Here is a 23,937-nt window from a genome sequence, read left to right as displayed (position 1 = left end):
GAGTTTCCATTTTGAAATTAAAATACAAGTTAATTGCCATCAATAGAACAATTTATTGTCTCAAGTTATGATTTAGAAAATTTAAAGATTTCAAACAAAAGAAAATCTTTTATGATAGTCATTACAATTACATAACCCCACATAAAAAAACAGCTTTTTTTTCCTTCTATTCTTCTTCTCTGGCATTTTACAGACACCGACAATATTGAAGCAAAATTATTCTACCATATCCCTCTATGCTTCACTGAAAAACAATAGCCATCACTATTTGCAGTTTCCCATTTCCCAGACAGTGATAGTATAAGCCTATATGGTAGCTTGGCCTGCTTACCGACTATGCTGCAATAAAAATGAGAACATCGAACAGCATCCTCACGCTCAAAACAGGATAATGTTACCAACTAACAAGAGCAATGAGCAGTAAACCAATCCAATTTTGGTGATAAAGCTTTCACCATTAGAAGTCTCGTCATCACTAGAACTCTCGGGAACAAAGCTTCCGTCAGAAGTGCTTGTAGTCAATACAACAACAATCCAATTATCTTCGGAACCAATCCCAATTCCAGTAAACTTTGAGTCATTAAGATTTTGCGAGTAAAGAGATTTCGTGAAATTAGAGAGGACAATGTCCGGAACAAGGCCAGGAACACAAGCAGGCATTACAGATCCATCCCTTGTGTTGGAAATATTTAAGTGACATTTAGTTAAAAGGTCTTCATAGTTGGGAAATTGAGGCTCAGTACCTGGTATTGTGTTAGCACCTGTGGTATTTGTACAAGGTTGATTCTTGAACTGGTCAGCTAATTTTTCAGCAAAACAATTAGCATTTTCGTTCTTTGTTAGCGATGTCAAGTTCAATGATGTGCGGTACATGTTGACTCCCTGATAAAGATCATCTTCCTCATCTGCAGGGGGATGTTAAGGTAAGTACAGGTTCAACACACACTTGTTTATTAGTTTGTTTGATTTCAGCTTGAAAGACGTCCAACTTGTGCTTGATCCAGTCCACCAAGAGAGATAGATTCACTCAAGCTTAAGTTTGAGCTTTTTCAAACTAAAATTCAATCACACTATGACAATGTTTAAATAAACAACGTAATTAACCGCTTATAGCATAAACACTTACAAGATCAGATGTTTTTATAACAAAAGATAAAATAAAGTCAAATTGCTTTCATACAAGCTATAAGTTTTCTTTAGTTACCCAGGAAAGCTTATGGGAATAAGCTGAAAACAGCTTATGAACATGTCATAAGTTGTTTTCATAAGCTCTCCTAAACAATCTCGTAAGTGTGTATCGCAATAGATAAACTCAAAAAAGTCAATCCAAACAAGCTTTGTATCTACAGCGATAAGATTCGCTGATCTTATCGCTGTATTGAATCAACAAAACAGGATTACCCAACTTATAGTAAAAGTCTTTAAATGCATTATCCACAATGGATCTATCTAACTATAGCATGATGAACTTGAAAATTTAAAAAACTTGTTGTTAAGCAGCATTGAACTTAAAACAAGCTAGCAGATCTTAGAAGATAAACATGAAATCTATAATAATAATTAAAGCCTATATATTTTGGTTATCATGTCATATACTAATAAAGTGCTTAAATTCCCCTATCAGATCTAGCTAGTTCTACATTGGCTATATATTAATTAAGAAAATGTACTGTAGGTAAAAGTGAAAGATGTTAAGAAATAGAAAGAATAGTTACCATGGTCACAATGAACTGAGTGACTGAATAAGAGAATGGAAGAAAAGAAGAAAAGAAGAGAGAAGCGAAAAAATGCCATTTGTTACTTCAAAGTTTGAAGAAGATACTTGATTTGAAGGTGGAAAGATGTTAAAGCTACAAGCTGTGTACCGCAGAAGTACCAAATAAGTTTAGTTTAGGACAGGAAACACGTGCACCGACAGTGTTTTGGCTGTGTTTCAGGATATTATTTTTGGTTTTGTTTTGATGGTAGTAGGAAACAAATATATTAAAAAACTATTCCATGCATAAGATGTGTCGAGAAAAACATCGAGGAAGATCAAAAACCAAAACAAAATCGAAGAAGAAAACTAGTATTTTCAGCTTCTATTTTTCACGATAAAAAAGACTTTAAAAATGTATAAACGACCTCTTAAAAGCCAAAACAAACACGTCCTAAGTCATCAATTATTCAAATTATAGGAAAAGTTAGGAATGCCGGCTCTAAGCCACCGCCGCATCAAAATTTTAATTGAATCAATTAGTTGTTTCTTTGTGATTAGAGATTCTATTGTTTCTTTCTTTCTAAATATTGCATACACAAGTCATCCAAAGCATGCGTAATAAATTTAAAGCACAAAAAAACTTCTTCCAACCCTTAAGAAGTTCATTGACCTAAAGAGTGTGTGAAGGAATTTGATTATGTAAGACCATTTACAGTGGTTCAATACATTCAACACCCTTCAACACCTACTTTTTCAATTTTCAACACTCCACATCATCTTCTCTCTCTTAATTCAACACTCATTCAATTTTTACCTCTCCAATGGTTTTTTTCATTCAACACTCTACCCCACCACCTTTTATTTCTTATTCTTATTTTATTTTATTTTCTCTCTCTTTATTATTGGTGTAATGTTATTTTAAGAGCACTAGTGCCCTACGTGTCATGCACTGGGAATGGCGATGGCAGAACAACAAGCTTGATTGCTGAATGAAACAACAACTTGGCCAACAGCAAGCTTCCGCGGGTCCCTGTGTCCCCTGTTAAACAATGTTGAATGTGTTCAACACTTCTCTCCACCATGTCATCTCTCAACACACATTCAACTTGCCATTGGAGCATTATTACCTGTTGAAAGCCTCATTCAACAAACCATTGTAAATGGTCTAACATCACCATTTTAAAATTTATTTCCACACATTTTTAAATGGATCAAAGTCAACAAGAATACGTTGAGCACTCTCATTGTCCTTCACACAACCACCAACAAAGTCAATCGATCTATGATTAATAATATCTTGATGCGCTAAATTATCTTTAATAGTAAGCCTTTCACTACAAAAAAAACGCGTAATTTCCTGCGGCTAATTTTTGCTTATTGCGGCGGTTTTAGCCGCCACTATAAACTTCACTGGCAGTTTCAAAACTGCCGTTATTTTTGCTGCCACTAGGTGTAAACTGGCAGTTTGCAGTTGACCGCCCGTACAACCGCCGCAATGCACAATGTTTAAACTGGCGGCTATATTTTTGTTATTAGTGGCGGTTTAAACCCCCAGAATTCTCGCATTTGGATTAAAAAAGAACTGGTAATTATGGCAGTTTTAACCGCCACAATTACCACTTTTTTTACAAAAAAATAATAATTAATATAAATAATGATTATTAGATAGATAGTAGGAATTTTTATGGCCCAAAAATAATATAATACATTGATAAAAATTGATAAGAAACATATATACAAATGTTGATAACATATAAAAATGATGAGAAATTCTCAACAATGAGATAATCTAGCCATTCTATTACTCAACAATGAACTAGTTGCTAGGTTTATGACAATATGAAACTGAATTTACATTGTATACATGTAGTATAGTTGAACTTCCCTCTCCATACTTGCTCCTCCCTCTTGCAAAAAGTTTTATTCCTCATAAAGGAGCAGTCCCACTGCTAGTTAAAGAGTCAATCAGAAAACTATAAGCATAATAATAATTAGGATTGAAATATTTGAGAGTCATGGTGCTTCTATAAGTGTAAGACAAAGAGATATGGAATTAAATGAAATCCTGATCATGTAAAGGAACAACTACAGATTGTACTAAACTATCACTAATCAATCAAAAAAAATTCTTATCAATAACTATGTGCACACGTATAGAGAAGAATGTAGTATACATCTCAATGATCAAATCTAATCCAATTGTTCCAGAAAAATAAAATGTATATATACCGGGTCAATTTACGCAACATCTCTGCAACAAATCTTAATGCATTTGCAAACAAATATGATAAAACAATGATAATGATTATTACCTACTTCTCGCAGCTCAACAAGATCCTCAATACAAACTAACTCATCATTTGAAGTGCAATTTCTATCTGATGGCAGGAAACCGCACACCAGGAGGGAAATATCAGTCCAGCAAACATGAAAAAGGCTAGAAAACAAACACACAGGCACCAAGATACATGTAGGCACCAAAAAACAAGCAGGCCCTTAGCGGAAACTCCCAGCCAGCCGTAACAAATACAGCAGCAAAACCACCATCACGCCTCATCAATACTTTATTAAAAGTTCCAAAAATATTACATTTCTAATTGCTGTCAATTTGTAAGATTCCTGCATATGGATTATCACTTGTCTTTTCTATCAGTAACTCTCCCAAAGTACTGAAACAAAACTACATAGATTATAGAACAGGATTGTAATACATTGCACTTAACCGAAAAACAAAACTATATGAAGAACAGGAAAACACCAAACTCTCTAATCCAAGTTTCAATTCCCTACCAATTCAAACTAATCATTTAATCCAAGTTTCAATTCTCTTCCCTACCAATTCAAACTAATCATTTAATGACAAATGTGAAGTGAATCATCTCAAGCTCTCTAATCCAAGTTTCAATTCCCTACCAACCACAACCATCTCTAATCCAAGTTTCAATTCCATAAGGTAAAATCTGTTACCATAAGGCAAAATGTTACATTATATTTAGGCTCAATCATCAAATCAAATACATGGATGCATAAAACCAAATCAAAGTAAGCTAATAAGGCCCTAAGTCACACAAATCAGTCATTGACAGAATAATTTTGGTCAAAATATAAAGCAAAGAAAACTCAAAAGTTATAGAAATGAAAAAACTGATATAGAGCAAAGAAAAAGAGACCAACATGATTATGGAAAGAAAGGTACATTCAATTCAACCTAGATTTATTATGAGAAAATTCTGTTATACACACTTATCCTTATAAAGAAGAATCACATAACAAACCAGCTAGCTTTCTTTAACTATAATCATTACAATCATTAGTATGGAAGGATCAAAGGAAGAAATTCTCAGAAAAGATTGAACCAATTTCGACCATCATCAGAAGTTCTGAGAACTGATTTTTGTTAAAACCAAAAACAACTTTCAAATAGTATTGCATAGGAATTATGAGAATGTTAATTAAACTATGGAACTAAGGTAAAAGAAATTAGTCAATTAAGTACAAGCTTTGAAAATAAGAAATAACATAACTAATATAAGAGTTAAACTGATATGTAGTACATATCAATTTCACAAAAAATATGACAGTGTTTAGTATTCATCAATACAAGTTCAAAAATGTATTGATGCTTAACATGAGAAAACAACCTGAAGATTACTTAACTGACTAATATTCAAACATCATTGTTTACAACAATACACTATTACAGTACACCGCAACTTTCTTTCTCTTTGTTTGTTTATCATTAAACTGATTAATCCAACCTAATTAATATACTAAAATTTGAATCACAAATCAGCTGACAAGATCAAATGAGTTCAAACGACCATATGATACAACTTCAAATAGCTTCCAAACTAAAAATATTAAATTGAAATTGCACTAAACATAAAGTAACAAATCCAAAAATACACCGAATCAAAAGTTCATATCAGAAGTGGTAACATACACAATATTTGTTCAAGAACCTGGATGAAAGGTTCTTTCTATTTTACCTTTGTTCTCTTCAATAACAGGAGACAGGGGTAATTTTCAACTGAATGAATTAAAGCACAAACTAAAATAAAGAATAATACAAACCAAAGATTGAGCAAAGAAAAAGCAAACTTCATACTCAGTTTCAGGTTCTAGATTAAGCAAAGATTAACCTAAGCAAACCAAAGATTAAGCATACATATATTATCTTAAATTTATCTCTTTACTCCATTTTCACTGACTCATTCATCAATATAAAAGACAAACGTTATACATGACTAAGAAAAAAACACAAACTAATCCAAAATTAATAAATTCATAAATAGCATTTTAAAATCATGAAGAGAAAAAAAATCAGTAAATAATAACAGTATTACTATTAAAAAAAATCAAAGAATCTAATAACACTTCAGATACAAGCTTCGTGAAATTAAAAAAAAATTAAAATAAAAAAGAGAAAAAAGAAAAAAGAAGCATTATCGCAATACCGAGAATCAGCGAAATTTGTGAAGGTAGAGAGGGAAGAGAATGTGAGATCCGAAAAAATATTTCACTGGATTCAAAGCTGAAGGTTTGAGGGTTTTGGAAGTTAGGGTTTTGGAATTTCAATTGAAGATGGGTATTGGATTAATCGATCGATGGTGATTGAAGCTTCGGGTATTTCGATTTGGGTGTTTGAAGTTTTGGAATTGAGGGTTTCGGTGTTTGAATCGATGGGTTTTGGATGAATTGATGGTGTTTGAGGGTTTGGAATTAAGGGTCCTACTGTGTTTTCATCATGTTGTTTCTGGATTGAGAAAAAAAAAGTTATGTGTTGAGAGAAAAAGATGAAAGTTTAGGTTTTTGTTATAAAATAAAATATTATGTGTTGAGAACAAAAAAGATGGAGGGATTTTCTAAATAATTGGAAAACAATAGCGGGAAGTTAGTGCGCGTGGCTGGAAAAATTAAAGAGGTTATACCGGCAGTCAAAAATGCCATAACATACAAGGAATATTATTCAATTAAATCTTGTTAATACCGGCGGTCGAAACCGACGCAATGTACCGTAAAAAGCGGTGGCTATAAAAACTGCCGCAATGCACTGGCCGGAACAAAACCGTTGGAAAAAACGCGTTTTTTTGTAGTGTTTTATTATTAAACAAACATCAAATAAAAACTAAAAGAGAAGCCTTTAAATGAACTAGTTTGTTCCAAATTAACTCCGTAAAACTGAAATCCTCATTAACGGTAAAAAAAAAAATTATAATACTATAATAAATTAAAATAATACTAAATATTTTGTTTCATGTAATGAACTTATAAAAATTTATTTCGTCAAAAAAACTTATAAAAACTTATATATCAATTTATTCATTTTGATATTTCTAAAACGTTTTCTTGGAACGTAATTTCTCTCAACCCACAAACTAATAATAAAACACCATCTCCTCATGCACATCCACCACCATGTGACCACCCTCTTTCTCTGAACTGATCAGGACCTCACTGAATCGATCTCCCTCATTCTAGCTATCTTTTTTCCCCTATGTTTGCCGATGCGGGCTTCCCCAGCCGCTGCCGTCCATTAAGGAGCAAAAGAGACAATCAAGAATCGACCAATTTAGCTTCCAACAGTAATTAAATAACTATGAAGGTACCAATCTAAAAATCTCATAATTTAGGTTTGAGATTTTTTATATAACTTCAGTTGTGATAAATTGATTGATTGAATATGCAATTGGGACTATTATTCATGATACATCTGTTGTTGCAGCCAGAAATTTTAGATTGTGGGGGCAATATTCACATACTTTAATACTAAAAATAATATTTTACCAACCAAAAAAACTACATGCATGGTATTTGAGATTTGTTAAGCTGAAAGTAAAATAAACACCTTACCATAATATACAAATGAAAGAGAAATAACGATACTTTTATAAAATTACTCTTATATAATAAATACAAAGTGGAAGTTATTGACTTGAGAATAATGCAAGTATTAGTGTACTATCATAAAAAGTACTCCTTCGGTCCTAAAATGACCGGCCTTGTTTGATATATATACAATATTCACATAACATACTTTGACTCTATTTTCCTAGTAATATATGTAAAGACAAATGTTTGCATATAAGAGGTTATATTTGTTCCCTAAAAAAAAAAGGTTATATTTGTCTCAATGAGTATTTTTAAAATATTAACTTTTTCTAAAAAATTTGCTGATAGATAATTATAATTATTAAAGATCAAAATTGTGCATTGACTAACATATTTGAAACCTTCAACTAGATCGAAGTAATTAAAATTGCATTGAAAAGATCATTCAATTTGAAACAAAATTTTTATTACAAATAATCACTCATTATAAGATGGAAGAAATATATATTATGATTAATTGATCTATTAGATATTAAGTAATTGGAATAGATTACTCAAGAAAAAGAATTTGGACTAGTTTTGATACGATGGGTATTTCTTCTATACTCAAATAATGGCGGCAGTTAGTTGGCATAACACAATACTATTACATACTAAAAGGTAAATTTTAGTGCAGGCATGTGCCAACAGAATGCTTGCTGTAGCTCCGCCCCTGGTTGTTGCGAAATCATTGATTCGTTGTTGTTGTGATAACTTGGTTGATTCACTTGTAAATCTATTTCTAAATTGTAGGTTTGAATTGTAGTGGTATAGAACATACTAGTTTTTGTAGATTGTAATGAAGCAGACGTGTTACCAAAAGCAGGAGCAGATCTTAATGAATTTTGGGAACAACCTGAGTATACAATGGAGGCTAATATGCAATGTTTTTTGATAGATCAATCGTTTTTTTGTCTTGTGTAGATCAGTCCCTGCGTTGTTTTGATGTGTTGTGAATCATGTTATGGAGGCTAATATGCAATGTTTTTTGATAGATCAATGGTTTTTTTTGTCTTGTGTAGATCAGTCCCTGCGTTGTTTTGGTGTGTTGTGAATCATGTTGTTGAGATGCTTTAACATGCTTGAAGTCTTACTCTACAACTTAAAGGTATAGCACGTTGCTGCCCTTTGGAAGTTGCTTAACTGGTTTAGAAAATTATAGTTGCTTAATCTATATCGTCACGTACTCCATTAACATCAACGGGAATTTCACTCTTCTTACATGATTCACTCATCATTATCAACTTCACTTTCCATGGTAATAGATATGTGTGTGTGTGTGTGTGTGTGTGTGTGTGTGTGTGTGTGTGTTTTGGCTAAAGAGAGGTACTCACAACAACCTAAATTATTTCTTTTGACACATTAACTTTAATTTCTATTATCTTCTCGCATTCGGATGGTAATTTGTGAATGGAATCTATGTTCTATTCCGCATTGTTAACAAAAGAAATTATTCATAGAGAAAGAGAAAAGGAGGCCAGACCAAAACTTGAATGTTTGGTAAAATTAAGCTATAAGTTAGCTAATAGCTGAAAAGCTAGCGGATGCCTGAAAAGTTAGCTTATTTAAGTAGAAAATGTTCTTTTTTTAAAATTTGGGTCTTGTTAACGAGTGCCTCCGGGGCACTAGTTAAGGAAACAAAAAAGGAAATATTTGCATTGAAAACATCATTATTTACACTTTTTAAACTTTGACTATACAAGTTCCAAGATACTTATACTATATTTGGTTTCCTTAACCCCCGGGGCACTAGTTAACATTTTCCTTAAAAATTTAACACATTGAATGCACTACTTTCAAGATTATATTACCATTTTTGTTTCCATAACCATTGTCCAAGGGCATTGTTTAGCATTTCTCAAGTGTAAATTATTTACACTAAAGAACTTGTTTAGGGTCTTAATTGATGTTATTAGCGATCCACTTAATTAGGATCTCTAAAGTTCTGCAGTTGCAAAACTTTTTTTTTAATGTTGTTCTTCAGGATTTCAAATCAATCCATAAAGCAATGGCGATCAAAGGATGTAATAACTACCAACTATTTTTGATCTGAACAAATCTCTTCAAGATATCATATAGGAGGTCAATAGAAAAAAATATTTCTCTCTTTGACATACTTTTAGTTGTAAAATCTCACATGCTACTTCCATTAGTGGAGCAACCATTGAGTTACTATGCTCATAAGAAAAAAAACCTTTTTGAAATCAATGGGCACAAGCTTGTTGTTAAGTTGGAAGATATGTTGTACATAACTGGTTTACCCATTCGTGGAAAACCAATTATGAACGCTTCCAAAGACTGGGGGTTTGAACGCGTCTTTGGCATTGTCCATAAAAAACCTGGCATTATTAAGAGGGTGGAGGACTTGGCGGAAAATACAAATCTTGAAACTAATACTAGGGTGAAAGCAACTTTAATGATGTTAGTTGCTTGATTTGTGATCACTGCCGGTGACGCGCACAATATAAGGGTGATTTTGTCAAATTTGTTGAAAGACTTGAAGACATTGACAACTATGCATAGGTGTGGCTTTGCTCGCATTCCTGTACAATGGTATCCGCAAATGGAAGGTTGATAAGAAAAAAATGTAATTAATTGCAACCTTTGGGTTGTATTGGTAAGTTGTCTAATTTTTTTCCTTATTAAATGGTAGAAAATGTTAAACCAGTTTTACCGTACTCAAATGCAATTTAAGTTTTATGAAATTTTACTTTTTGTAGGTGTTTTTTCTTATTCGCCTTCCATACTTGGGAGCAGCAATTGAAATCGACCTAAACTTGGATGAGCAACAAGTACCTTTGATGCTTTTAGATGTGGAGGCGGTAAACAAAATTGCGCACAACCATACATCCACTTACCTAAGAAAAGTAGATAAATTACTAGACACCCTTACTGAGAATGTAAGCCAATTTTAGTGTTTTCTTCACCAATAGAATACATAGTTTAATTTATAATTGTTCTCATTAGAAAATAAGTTGGAAATCGTTCAAACTAGATCTTCATTGCCCTATACTAAGGGGAGGGCTCATAAAAGGTACAACCTGCTTTTAGCCCTAATTTGTAGCATGAGGGTCGTAGATTACCATATACCTCATTGTGTCCACAAGCAATTTGAAGAACCTGAGGTGGTGGATGTGAATCAGATAATGTGGAAACTACCTAAGTACAAGAAAAGAAAAGAAAATAGGGTATCGACTGCCAAAAAGTTTTTATCTTATTTCAAGCTTCAACGGTGGAATGAAAAGAGGTTGGTAATCAAATATATGTAGGGATATGAAGACGATGATATGGTTGATCAACCCGGGAGGCATGTAAAGAATGTTATAGTTGATCAACTAGGGAGACATGTAGAGAATGTTATGAATGATCAACCCATAACAATATCTACATGTCTCTCGGGTTTATCAACCATACCATTGTCTTCATGCCCCTAAAAATAGTTGATTACCAGCCTCCCTTCATTCCACTGCTGAACCTCGAAATCAGATAAAAACGTTTGGGCAGTCGGTCCTTTATTTTCTTTTCTTGTATATAGGTAGTTTCCACATTATCTGATTCACATCTACCACCTCAACTTCTTCAAATTGCTTGTGGACATAACGAGATGTATGGTAATGTAAGACTTATACAATAAATTGGGCCAAAAACAACTTGTACATTTTATGAGCCATTGGTATAGGACGATGAAAATATAATTTGTACGACTTCCAACTTATTTTCTAATGAGAACAATTAAAAAATAAACTATGTAGCGTAGCTTTGAACTTCTATTGGTGAAGAAGAAAACAATAAAATTGAATTACATCCTCAGTAAGAGTGTCTAGTACTTTGTTTAGGTAAGTGGGTGTGTGGTTGTGCGAAATTTTGTTTGCCGCCTCCACAACTCCTCCACAACTAGAAGCAACAAAGATACTTGTTGTTCGTCCAAGTTTAGTTTTATTTCAAAAGCTGCTCCTGAGTCTGGAACGATGATAAGAAAAAACGCCTGTAAAATTTCTTTAAACTTAAATTTCAGTTGAGTACGAAAAATTGGTTCAACATTTTCTACAATTTAATTAAGGAAAAAACAACTAATCCACTTACCAATGCAACCCAAAGGTTGTCATTGATTACAATTGTTTTTCTCATCAACCTTCCATTTGCGAATACCATTGTACAAGAATGTGAGAAAACCTGTACCCTATGCATAGGTGTCAACGTCCTTAGGCCTTTTGACAAAATCTCCCTTTATATTGTCAGCGCTACCGGTAGGGATCCCAAAGCAAGCATTTAACACCATTAAAGCTGCCTAAACCCAAGTATCCGTTTCAAGATTTGTATTTCTCGTCAGGTCCTTCAACCTCTTAATATTGCCATGTTTTTTGTTGACGATGCCAAAGACGTGTCCTTGTCTTTGGGAGCGTTCGTACCTGGTTTTCCTCGAATGGACAAACCGGTTATGTACAAAATATCTTTCAACGTAACAAGCTTATACCCGTTGATTTCATACAAGTTTTTCTGAAGATCATGGTAACTTAAATAGTTGCTCCACTAATGGAACTAGCAGGTCTGATTTTACAACTGGAAGTATGTCAAAGAGACAAATATTTTTTTCTATTGACCTCCTCTGTGTTGTCTTTGAGAGATTTGTTCAAATCAAACATAGTTTGTAGTTTTTTACATCCTTTGGTCGCCATTGCTTTATGGATTGATCTGAAATCAGTCGCCATTGCTTTATGGATTGATCTGAAATCATTAAAAAACAATTGTGTAGTTGCAGAATTTTAGAGATCCTAATTAAGTATATCGCAAATTACACCAATTAAGACCCTAAACAAGTTCTTTAGTCTATCGACTCTCCCACCAGATCTTCAAATGCAAAAAGACCATGTCTCCCCCACCCTACCTACACATCTCCGCCATTAACACATTTTTGTCTCAATTTAATCCGAAAAGTCTACTATAGCTCTCTCTAAGAAACCCTCCTTCCAACCTCGGGTCATGCCAAAACATGAAACTTTTACCATTATCGACCATTTAAAAAACTAAACTATCAAACCAACCCTCATTATCCTTCCACCTAACTCTATGCAAATTCTTCCACCAAACTGCAGCCCAATTTCCCCCGCAAAACAACGCCATCAACCACACCATATTTGAGTAAATTATGGCTACCTTATGTATACAAATTTTTGCACTTCCAACGAGAGTACCTCTTCTTATTCCATCAACCAAAAGATCGAAGAAAGATAAACGTCTAGAGTTGCCTCCTATTTTAGAATTAAGCATCAGAGAAGCATCCTCAAACCAAGATTGAGATACATTGATACCAATAATTTAGTTTTTTTAAATAAAGAATTTCAGTCAATTGAATCTACTGATTAACTTTGAAACACCAACCAATTAAAAGTGATTTACATTGTTTATTTTTTTTAGTGTGTTTTACATTGTTAATCATCAATTACAAATCATTGATATGGCTTTGATAGTGTTAAGTCTGTTAAGAACACGAAGATTAAAGTCAGAGCATATATTTTAATGTATATTGACAAAATATATTTAAGAATAAAATTGATAAAAATAAAATAAAGAATTACATATTATTTTAAATAGTCTTGTGTTCCATCAAACAAAATATAGTACTTGTTATAAAATAAAATAAAAAAATATAGTAGTTTCAAATTATAGTGCTAAATTTGCAACAAGAAAAAAAGAGAGGGTAATTTACATACCAAAAAAGGGTAATTTAATTGTAATTTTTTAATTTAAGGAGCTAGATTGTCATTCCACAAATTTAAATGAATAAATTGTGTCGTTATAATTTTAAGGATCTAAATTTTTCATTACACATCATAAGACATACTATTAATATATTCATTGTTTTTTAAATAAATATAAAATATTTATTTTAAGTGACAGGGTTGTCATATATGGTTAAATCTTTCACTCAAACTTGAATTAAGTTTGGGAAAGCTATAAACTTAGTTCAAGCTTCTCTCAATGTTTGACATGTTTATGCAACTATCATTAGAAATATCAAGGATATTGTTGATCTCCTTTGCAATGTTCAGCTATGACCCTCATCCTTCAAGAGACAAATGAGTGTCCGGATTTTTTAGCTATGCATGGTGCTAATCATGATTTTTCTTGATGCAACTTGGAGAACTCCCTCCTGAACTTGGAAGATGTTCTTCTTGATGATGCTTCTAGAGTGTAGTTCTTAAGGTTGTAGCCTAGTTTTTTTTTTCTATCTTTTTTTGTTGCTTTTCTCCATGTACCCAAAAAATATTTTATTGCAAAGCCGAACGAAAAGCATTGATTTTTTTTTAGAGGGAAAGAAAACCATGTATCTGTATGTTTCTTGTTATTTTATTTTATTTTATTTTATTTCATTGAATTATATATCTATTTTATTATGATTTTATTGTATAATCTTTGTTTTTAGTTAGTTCATTTATTTCAAATCATCTTCTACCGCAAATTTACATCAGGCTAAAGTTATTTGGAGTCTTGATATCCCTCCCTCTAAATCCTTTTTAGTTTGGAGGTTGATGCATGATAAGCTCCCAACAGATGAAAACCTCATGATTAGAGGTTGCAAGAAATCCATATGTGCTCCTCTTGTATGACTAGTACTGAATCAACATTCCATATGTTCCTTTGCTCTAAAACTTTGTTTTTGGTTGGCCACAGTGTTAAACACTACTCTTCAATTCACTACAATTCATAATATCTGGCATTTATGTGACATAAACTGGACTCCTCAATGTAAAGTGGTAATCAAAGCATGCATCAGAAATCTTTTGAATGTCCTTTGGTGTAGAAGAAATCAAGCTAGATTCCAAGACAACATGCTTCACTGGAAACCTGCCATTAATCTAATCATCTCGAATGTCTCTTTATCCTGTTATAATACAAAGATAACATTTGCAGTTTCTATGTATGAGTTCACTAGTCTAAAAGCTTGTAAAGTTGATTTTCACCCTCCAAAGTCTCCCATCATCAAGGAAGTTTTTTCGTCTCCACTTTTTTCATAGTTGGATCAAGGTAAACCCTGATGGAGCAACTGTGAATAGTCCTGATAATGCAGCAACTGGTGGAATTTTTAAGGATGCCAATGACATATGCATTGCCTGCTTTGCTCAAAACCTAGGTCCCGATAATGCTTTGTTTGGTGAATTGCATGTTGCAATTGAAGTCGCAACTTCTAAAGACTACACTTATACTCTCAACCATTCCTTCAAGCTTTTAAGTCGATCTTAGCGGTCCCTTGGACACTTGGAAATAGGTGGCTCTTAAAAAAAAGACATTTTATTGTTTTTTTACCAATAAATATTTTTTTAATAGGCTTGGTAAAAAAAAAAACATCTTATTTTAGGTGCTCATACTATAGGGTGGAGATAAAATTATCTGAATGGAATTTAAACATATTTTTTCCAATATTAAAATATATTGTTTTTCAATATTGTTGTGAAGCTAAGGATCAAATATGCATCTATCTTTTTACTTATATTTATAATTAGATAAGTACAAAACAAGTTAAAAATAAATTATGAATGAAAGGAATAGAACACATCTTTAGGAAACTCATAAATTTGTTGCAACAACATATCTAACATCTCTGTTCCTTCAATGGAATCAAAATGAGATTCATTGTATTGAATATACAATGTGTACGTTTTTTGCAGCAAGAACTTTATTGCATTTAACTCTCCATCACTCCCACAGAAGTTATATGTCTTGATAACCTTGAGTTTTGTCCAAAAGCATCCAGGCAATGGATTAGCAAAACATATATACAATCACGAGAATATAATATGTAACTAAATATAAGTACAACTTTTAATTTATAATTGATCCAAGTTAGGTTACCACCTTAAACTCAATTTCCTCTAGAAAAGGTGAGTTTCTTAATAGGGTATGCAATCCTTCACAAGACAAATCCACGGAGGTCACACGAATCTTGACCAAATAAAAAAAAAAGGTGGATGTGCAGCTAAAACAAATAGCTGACATAAAGCCTATGGCATGCATAATCAAAATCTAAATAATTCAAAAGGGTCATCAAATTATATATTAGTAGCGATTATATATATTTATAGTTTGAATAAATAAAAATTTGAACGGTGAGATCACGTACCTCAAGAGCAAAGTCAGAGACTGATAGTTTTGTCTCACCAGAAAGGACTATGAAAAGTTTGTAGATAAAATAAACAACGTGCAACACATTATTGTGTTGTTCATGAAGCTTAATAAGTATAGGATAGAATGAAGTATCATCAAACTGAGATTTGTAAGTATTTTAATGAACAACAATGAGGTTTGCGTGGCGGAGGATTTGGGTGAAGAAATAATAGTTTTGTCTTGGAATTGAGGTTTGAAGAGCTTAAGAATCCTCCATGCATGTATGTATTATGAGTGGTGGTGGAATCCAAGGGATTGTCTATCGAGGTAGAATAGTGTTAATAAGGAGGTTGTTTGAGGCTGCCGAAGCTGGCTTTTTTATTCCTGCTGGCTGTTTAGGATGTTATGCAAGCCTTTAGCCATTGTTTAGTATTTTTATTGTTTTTTCTTTTGTTGTTGGGAAGGTTGTCGTAGATATATGAGACCTTTTTTGTTGTTTCGCTTTGTTGGTGTGCTTGTATCTATTGTGCGAGTGATGCATTATTGAATAATATTTTGCCGATTCAAAAATAAAAAGTATTTTAATGAACAGCTATTTTGATGGCAATATATGGCATGATAGAGATCTCACATTAGTGAAACATTACAATGTTATAGATTTTATTATAAAATAGATGTTGTCCTATTTCATTTGATATTTCACCTTATACTATCAACCCAAATATACCAAAAACAAACTAAACATACACGCGACCTAACTGTAAGCTAATCCTTCAAAGGAGGACTTGACCACAAATTCTAGCAAGCATACTATAATAATACCACTTGCTTCCGTAAGCTAATCATATAAAAATTCAAGAAGATATTCAGGAATGAAATTATAAAATGATTGCAGCTTCTCCTTAATTTCTTCCACAACCTCGTCTTTGTCCTCAATTTGACTAGAAAGGGAGAAACAGATCTTCTCCAAGCACCTACCATTATCCAGAAAATATTTAGCTAAAGATAACTCAAGATCATCCCCAATAACTTCTTCAAATTTCACAACATGGAGAAAAGCCAAACGCTTGGGCACATCAGCAGAACTCAAAAGCTCTTTCCCAAAATCACATATTTCCTAACCATTAATCATCAAAGAAAGACCAAATAAGACTCTTACAAAGCAAACAAACTAGATAAAAAAATGCAGCCAAAGTAAAGTAATGTATTTTAAAATCAAACACTAGTAATTACGAACCTTGAGAACAAGTGTCTCGAGAACCGGTGTCTTTTGAAGCAAGGTTAATAGAATATCAACACTAACGAAGCCAACCTCCAAATGGGTCAACAATGGAAATACACATAGCTTTTTTGGTAGCATCTCATTCAGATCCAGAACCTGAAATGAATGACACAGCGAAACTGACTTATATTACAACAAAAGGATTAAACTTAGATATATATCCGTTGAGAACAAACTCATAAATATTTATCCTACTTGTGCTATATTATTATAAAAATAAATTACTTCAAGATCAAGACATTCATTGTTAAAAACACTAAAGGATTAAATATACTTACCTTTGATGACTCGAATTTGATAGATTTTGAGTGACTGAATTGACCGAGAAGTGCAGTAGCATGGAAATCTGACATATAACTTACATAGTGCTGGCTCTCATATAAATTGATTTTAGCCGAAGCATGGCATGGGGACTTAATTATAATGTTTTGTGATATATCAAAACCGCAAAAACTGAATTCTTTCAGATCCTCAGAATCAGGGAAGCAGATAAATGATTTGTCACGTTTACAAGGAACACCGACGCTATGTTCGATTGAAATGCTTTCAAGTAGAGGCGCGTATATCATAACCAAAGATGTATCAACAAACCAAGCGCAGTTTTTAGCCTCAAATTTTGTTAGGAGGGGGAATTCAAGACGAACATTGCGCGGAGATTTGGATGAGTCCGTGTTAAAGTTGATTCCACACAAGTTGAGAATTTTCAAGTTTCGAAATAGAATATATTTGTTGGGAGCGGGAACATCAATGGAATTTTGAAGCAATTTCAATTCTTCATCGTACATAGGAACATTAATAAAGGAAATGGAATCAGTAAGCAATTCTAATTCTTCTAACAACAAAAGGTTATTGAAAAGAGAATGAGAAGCAGCGAGAACGGAGAATGGGATTTGAAAAAATGAATGGATTTGAAGAATTTTAACTCTTCGTTTGAAGATGTTTGATAACCATGAATTTAGAAGAGACCAGTCATACAAACTACGGAGGAAAAGAGAAATGTGATCCATGGCTAAACTATCGTTAAGAAGAAGTGCTCTCTTAACAAAGGTGGCAAAATTCTTCATTCTTTGAAACCTGATAATGAAATCAACAGAAAGTTGATAATCATGTAAGGAGAGTTTGGTTAGGGAAGTCCAGCGACGTTCCCATTTTTTGGATAAAATGGAGGTGCGAATAGCATCTTTGGTTGGTAGGAAATTGAGAATGTGAGTTATCACTGGTTCAGGGAGCATGTTGGAGATTATGTCTTCAACTGCATTTGCATCTGTGATTTTGGTGATTTTGGAAGGCTTTATGGTTGTTGTGGTGAAGGCAGTGATTGGTAAATGAGACTCCATGGTTGAGTTGAGATCGGAAGAGTGTTTTTTTGAGGAAGAGAGCTAGCGCCGTGGAGATAGTAAGGAGCGGGAAATTAGGGTTTATGAGAGATGAGATGAGTGACAAATGAAAGCACACGGGTATTATATATAAGAAGAATTATTTTCTTACATCAATTCAATAATTTATGTATTTTATTTGTAATATAGACCAGATACGTTAATTATACGATAAATATGAGAAAAAGAATATTCTTTTCTATGTAAGAATAAATTTTGATTATTCCTTAATATATTTCTTTTTCTTTTTCTTTTTGGTCAAAATATTTTCTTTTTCTTTATTACATCATATCTGTTTTTGATTTTTTTTTTTTTTTTACAAATTAAAGAATACTAATAGATATTTTATGGTTGATTCTTAAAAAAAAAAAAAATAAGACATTTTATTGCTCTTTTATGAACGAATATATTTTTTAATGTGGTCAAAAAATATTTAGGTGCTCATATTATAAGGTGAAGATGAAATTATCTAAATGAAATTTAAATATATTTTTTCCAATATTAAAATATATTGTTTTTCAATGTTGTTGTAAAGCTAAGGATCAAATATACATCTAACTTTTTACTTATATTTATAATTAGATTAGATAAGTACCACACACAAGTTAAAAATAAATTATAAATGAAAGGAATATAGAATAAATCTTTGACTTACGGGGTTAGGAGGGGGAAGAGAGTTAGGTTAGGGTTGCTTCTTGTTTGGCATGCTGTTGTTTGGACCATCTGGACATCTCAGAATGACCTTATCTTTTCTGGTGGTGTTCTTTGTGATGAACCTGTGGTAGATAGAGCGAAACTCTTAGCTTGGAATTGGTTCCTGGCTAAGCGTCCTGCTAGTTCTTGCACTTATCATGAGTGGGAGGTGCAGCCCGTCCTGTGTTGGCAGCGGTAGGGGGTTCAATGTGATATAAAAAACGCCCCATTCGCATTGCAAAATTAAATCAAACCTAGTCCAAATCACAAATTCATTAATTACCTCATTTTCACAGTTCAATCCCCACCGTTTTCTTCAATTCATACATCAAAGTTGGAATTTTTTTCAACTTGTTCCACTCTCAGTTAATTTTTATTTGAACTCCATTAAAGGATTCCCATAAGGATTTTGGTAAAGTTTTGAATCTTGGATACCAATTTGATGGGACTGCAAATGGGTTTTATTGAAATCAACTATGGTGAATAAAGATGTTTGAGAAAATGACCAAAAGAGCTTGGGATAGAGACAATGGCAGCATCAGTGTGTGAGATAGTGCACAACGTTGCAGTTTTGTTGTGTATGTAAATATTGCAGACAAATTATTAAATTGTTGTGTATGTAAATATTGCAGACAAATTATTAAAAAAAAAAAAAAGAAAGTGGCGGTTTGTCAACTGGTACAACAGGCTAATAGGAGAAATTATTGTCTGAAGGAGTGTGTTAGAGGGTGTGACCTTAACATTCCTCTCAACAACATAGTGAAATTTATATCATGAGAACATGTTTAAAATTTAAATCTTTATTTATTATTAAAGTCTAAACATTTATTAAAGTCTCAAAGAACGAGCATTGAAATTTAACCAACTCAAAATCCAACCCTACCATTTCCCCCCAATTTGCCCTCTCTTCTTCTTCTCTATTCTACATGTATGTCACAATCCATTGAAGCTTTAGGAAACTCATAAATTTGTTGCAACAACATATCTAACATCTCTGTTCCTTCAGGAGAGTCAAAATGAGATTCATTGTATTGAATATACAATGTATCTAAAACTAGTGTTTTCAGCAGCAAGAACTTTATTGCATTTAACTCTCCATCACTCCCACAGAAGCCATATATCTTGATAACCTTGAGCTTTGTCCAAAAGCATCCAGGCAATGGATTAATGATATTTCCACCAATTTCAGCCAAAGTGATCCCCTGCAATCACGAGCATATAATATATAACTAAATAAGTACAACTTTTTTTTTTGGAAGGTAAAATAAATACAACTTTTAATTTATAATTGATCCAAGTTAGATTACCACCTTAAACTCAATTTTTTCTAGAAAAGGTGAGTTTCTTAATAGGGCATGCAATCCTTCACAAGACAAATCCACGGCTGATGGCGAGGTCACACGGAGCTTGACCAAATTAAAAAAAAGAGGTAGATGTGCAGCTAAAAGAAGTGGCTGACATAAAGCCTTTGGCATGCATAATCAAAATTTAAATAATTCAAAAGGGTCATCAAATTATATATTAGTAGCCATTATAGATATTTATTGTTTGAATATATAAAAATTTGAAAGATGAGATCACATACCTCAAGAGCAAAGTCAGAGAGTGATAGTTTTGTCACACCAGAAAGGGCTATGAAAAGTTTGTAGATAAAATGTCCAGCGTGCAACATATTATTGTGTTGTTCATGAAGCTTAATAGTTGCATCAGAGACTAAGAATGTGTAAAATAAGGAATAATCATTCATGAGATCACCGTCATATGTGAATGATACCAGTTCATTTGCAAGGATTCTTATATTTCCATGATGATGATTTAGAACTTCCACTGCAGCAATATCATTGACATCATCATTTAATTCGTTAGCAAGTTCTTCTTCTACTTCTTCCTCGATGTTGTGGTGATCATCTTCATCATCATGGTCTTTCCAATCCCTAATAAACAATTTCTGAAGCAATGGACAAGTGATAATGATAGTACCAACCTTCCTCCAATTACAATCAATTAGGGTCATTTCCTTCAGGGACCTTAAACTTAAGAAAAACTCTGTTGTGCAATAATAATTAGGGAAAATAACATATTTCAAAGTCAATGTCACAAGATTTTGAAAATTAATGGTAGAAGGAAGTTTGATGACTTGACTCATACTAAGTTCAAACTTGGTCAATTTTGCAGAAGTAAAAAATTGATCAGGGAGAACAAGTGGTTCCCGAACTGTATAAAGTTCAATGTTTAATTCTTCAATATTAGGGTTAACAAAAATATTTAGCCATTTAGTAACCCTAGGTGCTTCCGTACCAACTTCAAACAATAGAGAAAACTTTTTGAGGCTTGAAGTATTACAAACCTCCAGCAACTTCTCTACAAAGTCTATGAATTGTTGCCTCTTTTCAGGTGCAACTTCATCTTCCAAATCTATTTTGTTGATACCAGTCCATTTATTAACCCAAACCCTTGGACAAAACACTTGTCGCAACCGCTTCCTTCGTTGGAAGGTCGGATAATATCTTTTGCACGATCCCATCCGGTAGATCACATAATTTTGTAATACTTTCATCGGATAATAATCTTTCGGCACTTGTCGTTGTTATGCATCGAAGTATCTACACCCACATCTTAAATAGATTAATTTTTTTGTAAATTATGCATGTTGTCAATAGAAAAATATTGAAGAGGAAGAACATTAATCATGATAAACTGTATTTGTATTCTATTAAATCAAACAGTTTGACAATGCTATAAGAAAACTATACAACTAGCTAAAGCTAATGAGTAATGATTCATTTTGCAACTGAATTGTTGTTTTTGAAAACCATGCATGAAGATCAACTGAGGTCCTTTTTTCCTCCTTGGCTAAATCTCAGTCGATTCAATGGTTATATTAATCTAATGGCTCAAAGTGTTACTCTTGGACAATAGACTAAAATGAAGGTTGAGATTTGGTCGATTTAAATAATTGATGTAAATGGTAGATTTAGCTATAGGTTAAATTAACATCAAAATGCAAGTAAGAAAATGCAACATATATAATTGTACCCAAAAAATTGCAATCAAAATGAAAATTTTACAGTAATGGAATAATTGATAAAACTTGAAGATGAAAACAAAAGGCAAGGACTAATTTAAATGGTGAGCAGTGGCAGAGGATTTTGCCTCACCTCTTTGATAATGATAAGACGTGAAAGGAGAAGTGCGAATTATAAAGTTAGACCAAATCAGTATTTATAAATAAATTTTTTGACAAAGTTTGGTAGGTGATTCTACAAATATTGGAAAATGATTTATAATAAAAAAATCTAATTTAAATGATAAAAAAAATGAATAATGAATTTCATTCAACATTATAATTCTTCTTTTGACCAAAGTTATTACAATATTTGAATATATCATAACTAATGATTTTATTTAGAGAAAAATAAAGTTTTTATTGTTTTATTATTATAATTATAATAATTTGTTTTCACCAAATATATTAAAATATTTTAATATATTATTAAGTAATAATTGTATTTTGATAAAAAAAATGATTTAGTTATTTTATTATTATGGTCATTTTATTATAATAAATTCTATAGACCAAATTTATTATAATATATATATATATATATATATATATATATATATATATATATATATATATATGCCCTGAAACTGACCCACAGCACAACGGCCATTAACTTCGCGTGCAGGAAGGCTACGAAGTTCGGTTCATGAGACCGCGGTGGAGTGGAGCAGCCGCGACACGAAGTTCCTTACCTTAGCTGGATCTATATATATATATATATATATATATATATATATATATATATATGCTGCTAAATTACACACACCTAAAACCAATAAGGTGTAAATTAGCCACATAAAATATGTACGTTAGTAACATACACCCACTTGATTATTTACACTCATTTCTATAAGTTTTAACAATTGTTTACACCCACCTCACTAATTTACATATACTTTCATCATTTCAAATTTTTTTTTTGACAAGTCATCATTTCAAATATTGTTTCCTTTAAAGTTTGTCCCACTTTGTACTAAACAGAACATATAATTTATCAAATCCAACGTATGATAAATAAAAAAAAGGGAACAATTTTTTTTAAATCAAAATGTTCTTAACGTAAAAAAAAAAAAAAAAAACTGCAATTAGCCTGCATTTTTTTCGTAAAATCAAGGTGTCATTAATTAACGTAAAAAAATAAAAAGCGTTGGCTTTATCGTGCAAAAAAAAAAAAAGTTGGCGGTCAACATAGATAAAACAGGTCACAATCATAGTTTTTTTGTTTTGTTTTGAGGAATATAAGGTTTGTGTTTTTTAATTAAAGTGACAATGACAAAATTATCCTTTAATTTTAAATGACTTCAAACAGTGGAGATTGGTTTTTTGGTAAAAAGCAAGTGGGTATAGCTGGTTCATTTACACCTTAGTATTTTTAGGTGGATGTAAATTAGCAGCCTTATATATAAGTTTATTTCTATAGCCTATATAGATGTGATTTTAATGGATATTACTTATCATAAAATTATATTTACTTATATTATTCAATGTTTTATATGTATTTTTTAAGGAAATGTTTTATATGTTCGAGGAGAGATAATTGGTAATACACATAGTCAACTTAGCAATTTATTTAACTTTTTTTAATTAAAAGCAATTAAAGGGGTTTAAGTGGTGGCGCGGTTGAATTGTGTGCACAACGGGAGTAGGATTTTGTTAGTAGAACATAAAAGTTTGCTTCAGAGGTTTGACGGTGATTAGAATTCTTTGAATCTCTTTTATCTTCTTTGTCGAATAAATATAATATTCAATAGCGATTATGACTAACTATTTGATAAATGATGGTTCGATTATCAAACCGTTATAGATCTATAGAATTACTTATGGTAACTATGCTTAATTAGAATGAATC

General features: G+C 32.3%; 2 protein-coding genes, 1 long non-coding RNA gene and 3 pseudogenes across 3 annotated transcripts; 1 reads left to right on the top strand and 5 right to left on the bottom strand.

The window, feature by feature from the left end:
• Nucleotides 1-33: 33 nt before the first annotated feature.
• Nucleotides 34-2,095, bottom strand: LOC146918887 (putative GPI-anchored protein At3g06035). Its single transcript, XM_085712115.1, has 2 exons — nt 1,716-2,095; nt 34-905 (listed from the first exon to the last, which is right to left on the bottom strand). Exons 1-2 carry the CDS (start codon nt 1,792-1,794, stop codon nt 379-381), a joined length of 606 nt encoding a protein of 201 aa, XP_085568241.1. The 5' UTR covers nt 1,795-2,095; the 3' UTR covers nt 34-378.
• A 1,283-nt stretch (nt 2,096-3,378) lies between these two features.
• Nucleotides 3,379-5,730, bottom strand: LOC146918886 (uncharacterized). The gene is made up of 2 exons (XR_015010644.1): nt 4,012-5,730; nt 3,379-3,648 (listed from the first exon to the last, which is right to left on the bottom strand). It is a non-coding gene; the product is annotated as an uncharacterized LOC146918886 (long non-coding RNA).
• Nucleotides 5,731-9,578: 3,848 nt separating this feature from the next.
• LOC146918885 (protein MAINTENANCE OF MERISTEMS-like) lies at nt 9,579-10,938 on the top strand (annotated as a pseudogene).
• LOC146918884 (uncharacterized) lies at nt 10,938-12,246 on the bottom strand (annotated as a pseudogene).
• A 4,223-nt stretch (nt 12,247-16,469) lies between these two features.
• Nucleotides 16,470-18,336, bottom strand: LOC146918883 (F-box/FBD/LRR-repeat protein At3g14710-like). The gene is made up of 3 exons (XM_085710543.1): nt 17,234-18,336; nt 16,911-17,051; nt 16,470-16,790 (listed from the first exon to the last, which is right to left on the bottom strand). Exons 1-3 carry the CDS (start codon nt 18,290-18,292, stop codon nt 16,512-16,514), a joined length of 1,479 nt encoding a protein of 492 aa, XP_085566669.1. The 5' UTR covers nt 18,293-18,336; the 3' UTR covers nt 16,470-16,511.
• Nucleotides 18,337-19,627: 1,291 nt separating this feature from the next.
• On the bottom strand, nt 19,628-21,619 carry LOC146918882 (F-box/LRR-repeat protein At2g42730-like; annotated as a pseudogene).
• Between the last annotated feature and the right edge of the window lie 2,318 nt (nt 21,620-23,937).

The sequence above is a fragment of the Medicago sativa genome, chromosome 5, assembly GCF_051527215.1.
Source record: "Medicago sativa cultivar Bolivia chromosome 5, Bolivia_mono, whole genome shotgun sequence".
NCBI classification, from domain to species: domain Eukaryota; kingdom Viridiplantae; phylum Streptophyta; class Magnoliopsida; order Fabales; family Fabaceae; genus Medicago; species Medicago sativa.
Note: the sequence above shows the minus strand (reverse complement) of the source record. Positions and strands in the feature narration are given on the sequence as shown.

What these genes read in the sequence shown, in the direction of transcription:
- LOC146918887 (XM_085712115.1), bottom strand. Translation starts at nt 1,794, where the DNA reads ATGGCATTTTTTCGCTTCTCTCTTCTTTTCTTCTTTTCTTCCATTCTC. An exon ending in CTCAGTTCATTGTGACCATG is followed by an intron (nt 906 to 1,715) that starts GTAACTATTCTT and finishes ATCCCCCTGCAG; the next exon opens with ATGAGGAAGATGATCTTTAT.
- LOC146918883 (XM_085710543.1), bottom strand. Translation starts at nt 18,292, where the DNA reads ATGGAGTCTCATTTACCAATCACTGCCTTCACCACAACAACCATAAAG. An exon ending in TCAAATTCGAGTCATCAAAG is followed by an intron (nt 17,052 to 17,233) that starts GTAAGTATATTT and finishes CATTCATTTCAG; the next exon opens with GTTCTGGATCTGAATGAGAT. An exon ending in TCGAGACACTTGTTCTCAAG is followed by an intron (nt 16,791 to 16,910) that starts GTTCGTAATTAC and finishes ATTAATGGTTAG; the next exon opens with GAAATATGTGATTTTGGGAA.